The sequence below is a fragment of the Malurus melanocephalus genome, unplaced genomic scaffold (assembly GCF_030028575.1).
Source record: "Malurus melanocephalus ecotype Western Australia unplaced genomic scaffold, MMel_1.1 scaffold_1666, whole genome shotgun sequence".
NCBI lineage: Eukaryota > Metazoa > Chordata > Aves > Passeriformes > Maluridae > Malurus > Malurus melanocephalus.
In genome coordinates this window covers 9,580-12,406 of record NW_026624898.1, presented here as the reverse complement: position 1 = coordinate 12,406, position 2,827 = coordinate 9,580, and the positions used below count along the sequence as shown (strand labels likewise).

General features: G+C 59.9%; 1 protein-coding gene across 1 annotated transcript; it reads right to left on the bottom strand.

Annotated features, from left to right (window-relative positions):
- Positions 1 to 542: 542 nt before the first annotated feature.
- LOC130587232 (erythroblast NAD(P)(+)--arginine ADP-ribosyltransferase-like) lies at positions 543 to 1,760 on the bottom strand. Its single transcript, XM_057388202.1, has 2 exons — positions 889 to 1,760; positions 543 to 700 (listed from the first exon to the last, which is right to left on the bottom strand). The coding sequence occupies exons 1-2, from the start codon at positions 1,745 to 1,747 to the stop codon at positions 543 to 545; spliced, it is 1,017 nt and encodes a 338-aa protein (XP_057244185.1). The 5' UTR covers positions 1,748 to 1,760.
- Between the last annotated feature and the right edge of the window lie 1,067 nt (positions 1,761 to 2,827).

The following is a 2,827-nucleotide window of genomic DNA, read 5'->3' as shown; positions in this document are numbered from 1 at the left end:
AATAGAATTGCTTTGATAGAATGATTTGATTGAATTGCTCTGCACAATGTCATTGGTGGTCACAGTGGTCACAGTGGCTGCAGTGGCCTTGTGGCTCAGAGGGTCTTGGTGACCATGGTGGTGGTCCCAGTGGCCTGATAGTGACTATAGTGGACAATGTGACAATAGAGACAGTGGTGGCCTTGGTAGCCTCAGTTGGCCTCACTGGTCTTGGTGGCCTCAGTGACTGTTGTGGCAGTGGTGTCCATAGTTGTCATGGTGACCAGAATTACTACGATGGCCACGTGGCCCAGAGAAGATCCCGGTGGCCACTGCAAGGGCTGCCAGGGCCAAGAGGAGCCATGCGATCAGCGGGGGGTCCCTGGGGCTGCTTCNTTGGTGGTCACAGTGGTCACAGTGGCTGCAGTGGCCTTGTGGCTCAGAGGGTCTTGGTGACCATGGTGGTGGTCCCAGTGGCCTGATAGTGACTATAGTGGACAATGTGACAATAGAGACAGTGGTGGCCTTGGTAGCCTCAGTTGGCCTCACTGGTCTTGGTGGCCTCAGTGACTGTTGTGGCAGTGGTGTCCATAGTTGTCATGGTGACCAGAATTACTACGATGGCCACGTGGCCCAGAGAAGATCCCGGTGGCCACTGCAAGGGCTGCCAGGGCCAAGAGGAGCCATGCGATCAGCGGGGGGTCCCTGGGGCTGCTTCYACCTGAGGGGACAAAGAGGGAGGGGAGGAGGCGATGAGGGTTTGAGGGCATTGGGGGCCCACAGGGGTGACAGGGGAGCCATGAGAGGGTCGGGGCTGAACGGGGCTGTGATGGGGTCCCTGTCCACTGTGCCCAGCCATGGCTGTCCTTGTTCCCCCAACCCCAGTGGGTGTCCCCAGCACGGGCTGACCCTGTCCCTGTGTCCACAGTGGGTCTCCCCATCCCTTGTCCCCAGCAATGTCCCTGTCCCCCACTCTCCCCGAGTGTCCCCACAGGGGTGTCCCCATGATATCACCTCCCAGCCATTCGCAGTTGTACTCGTTATGCATCCCGCTGGAGCGGAGCTCGATCTGCGTCTTGTCCCTATCCAGGATGACCTTGGTGACCTCGAAGGTTTCGAAGGGCGGGATCAGCACCTCCTGCTGGCTGCGATTGAAGGAGAAATCTGCTATGACCACRCCGTAGCAGGTGGTCACCTGGAAGAACGTGTCCGTCCCGTATTCCTCGGAGACYGTTTTGCTCAGCGATGTGGACGTGAATTGACCGAACCGAACYGTCTGGCCGGGCCGCGCCTCGAACCGGATGTTGCGCACACCCCGGAACACTTCACGACAGTTCAAGTGCCTAGTGGCCCAGAGCGTGGTCAGGGCATCGGTCAGCAGGAAATGCAGGGCTTTGAAGTSGAAGTTGTTTCGGTATTCCCAGGAGGAGTACCCGGCCTCGCGCACGGCGTTGTTGAACTCCTTGTACAATGATGTTGGCCCCGTGTAGGCCATGATGGCGATGGCCTGGTCCGAGGATGAGAGACCGGACATATGGGACCCGCGCTTCTGCCACTCGGCCGTGGCCTGAGCCCAGGCCTGGGCRAACAGAGAGTTCTGCTGGAGCTCTGACCAGTGCAAGGCCGGCAATGCCGCAGTCATTTTGTCACGGCAGCCCCAGTACCGGTCATCGAAGGAGTTCGGGGCCATGTCCATGGGCACCTCATCCATGACTGCAGTGGCCGTGGTCATTGCCAGCAGTGCCAGGGTCTGAGCCAGGGGGGCCATGGCGGGGAGAGGTCACCTGGAGCTGTGTGGGACAATGGGAGACACAGGGACACGGAGGGGACACTGTGGGACACAGGAAGGGTTCCTTGGTGAGGGGCTGGGGAGGGGAACTGGGGTCAGCCCAGGGGAGTGAGGCAGCTCTGGCCAGCAGACCCCTGGACATATCCTGGGATGCTGACCCCAAACCCTGGAGTCACTCCTGCACACCACAGTGTCTCCCAGTGCCCCTAAACAGCAACCCCACTCCCACAGTCCCATGTCCCCCATCCCTGGTGTCTACCCAGCCGCCTCAGTCCCTGGCTCAAATTCTGGGGTCGCTCCTTGTCCCCCCAGCAGTGTCCCCCATGACCCCAATGCTGTACCCATGATGCCCCCCTGGGCCCCACTTCTGTGTCCCCCCCCATGTCCCCCCTGTGCCCACCAGCCCCACAACCCCACTCCCAGTCCCATGGCCCGTCCCTGGTGTCCCTCCAGTGTCCCCAGTACCCCAATCCCAGTCTGCTCCCAGTCCCCTGTACCACTCCCATGACCCCAACCCCAATCCTGGAGTCCCCCAGTGTCCTCATTAGCTCTCCCCTGGACCCCAATCCCGCTCCCAGTCCCATCACCCCTTCAGTGTCACCCCAGACCCCCAACCCAAATTGCGGCATCACCCCCTGCCCCCCATGGCCCCAGTCCTACTCCCAGTCCCATGTCCCCTCTGGTGGCCCCTCAGCACCCCAATCCCGCTGTCCCCAATCCCACTGCCCCATGTCCTCCCACTGTCCCCTGGTGTCCCCCGAGTCCCCGATACCCAAATGCTCCGCAGTGACCCTCGTGCCAGGACGGGAACTGTGGGGCAGTCGGGATTCTCTCTCAGTGCAGCTCGCAGCGGCTCTCTCCTGCTTGGAGCTGAGGGGAGGTTTTATCCACCTCAATTACACACATTGATTAAAATGGGCTTCTTCGCTAATGCAGAAACTTCCTTTTCCTGTAACTAATTTGCATGGCTCCACGTCTCTCTGAATGCCCTTTTATGGTAATGGAGAGCTTCCAAAAGTGATGTTTGGGGTTGTATTCACAAAGTGCCCCAATATCACA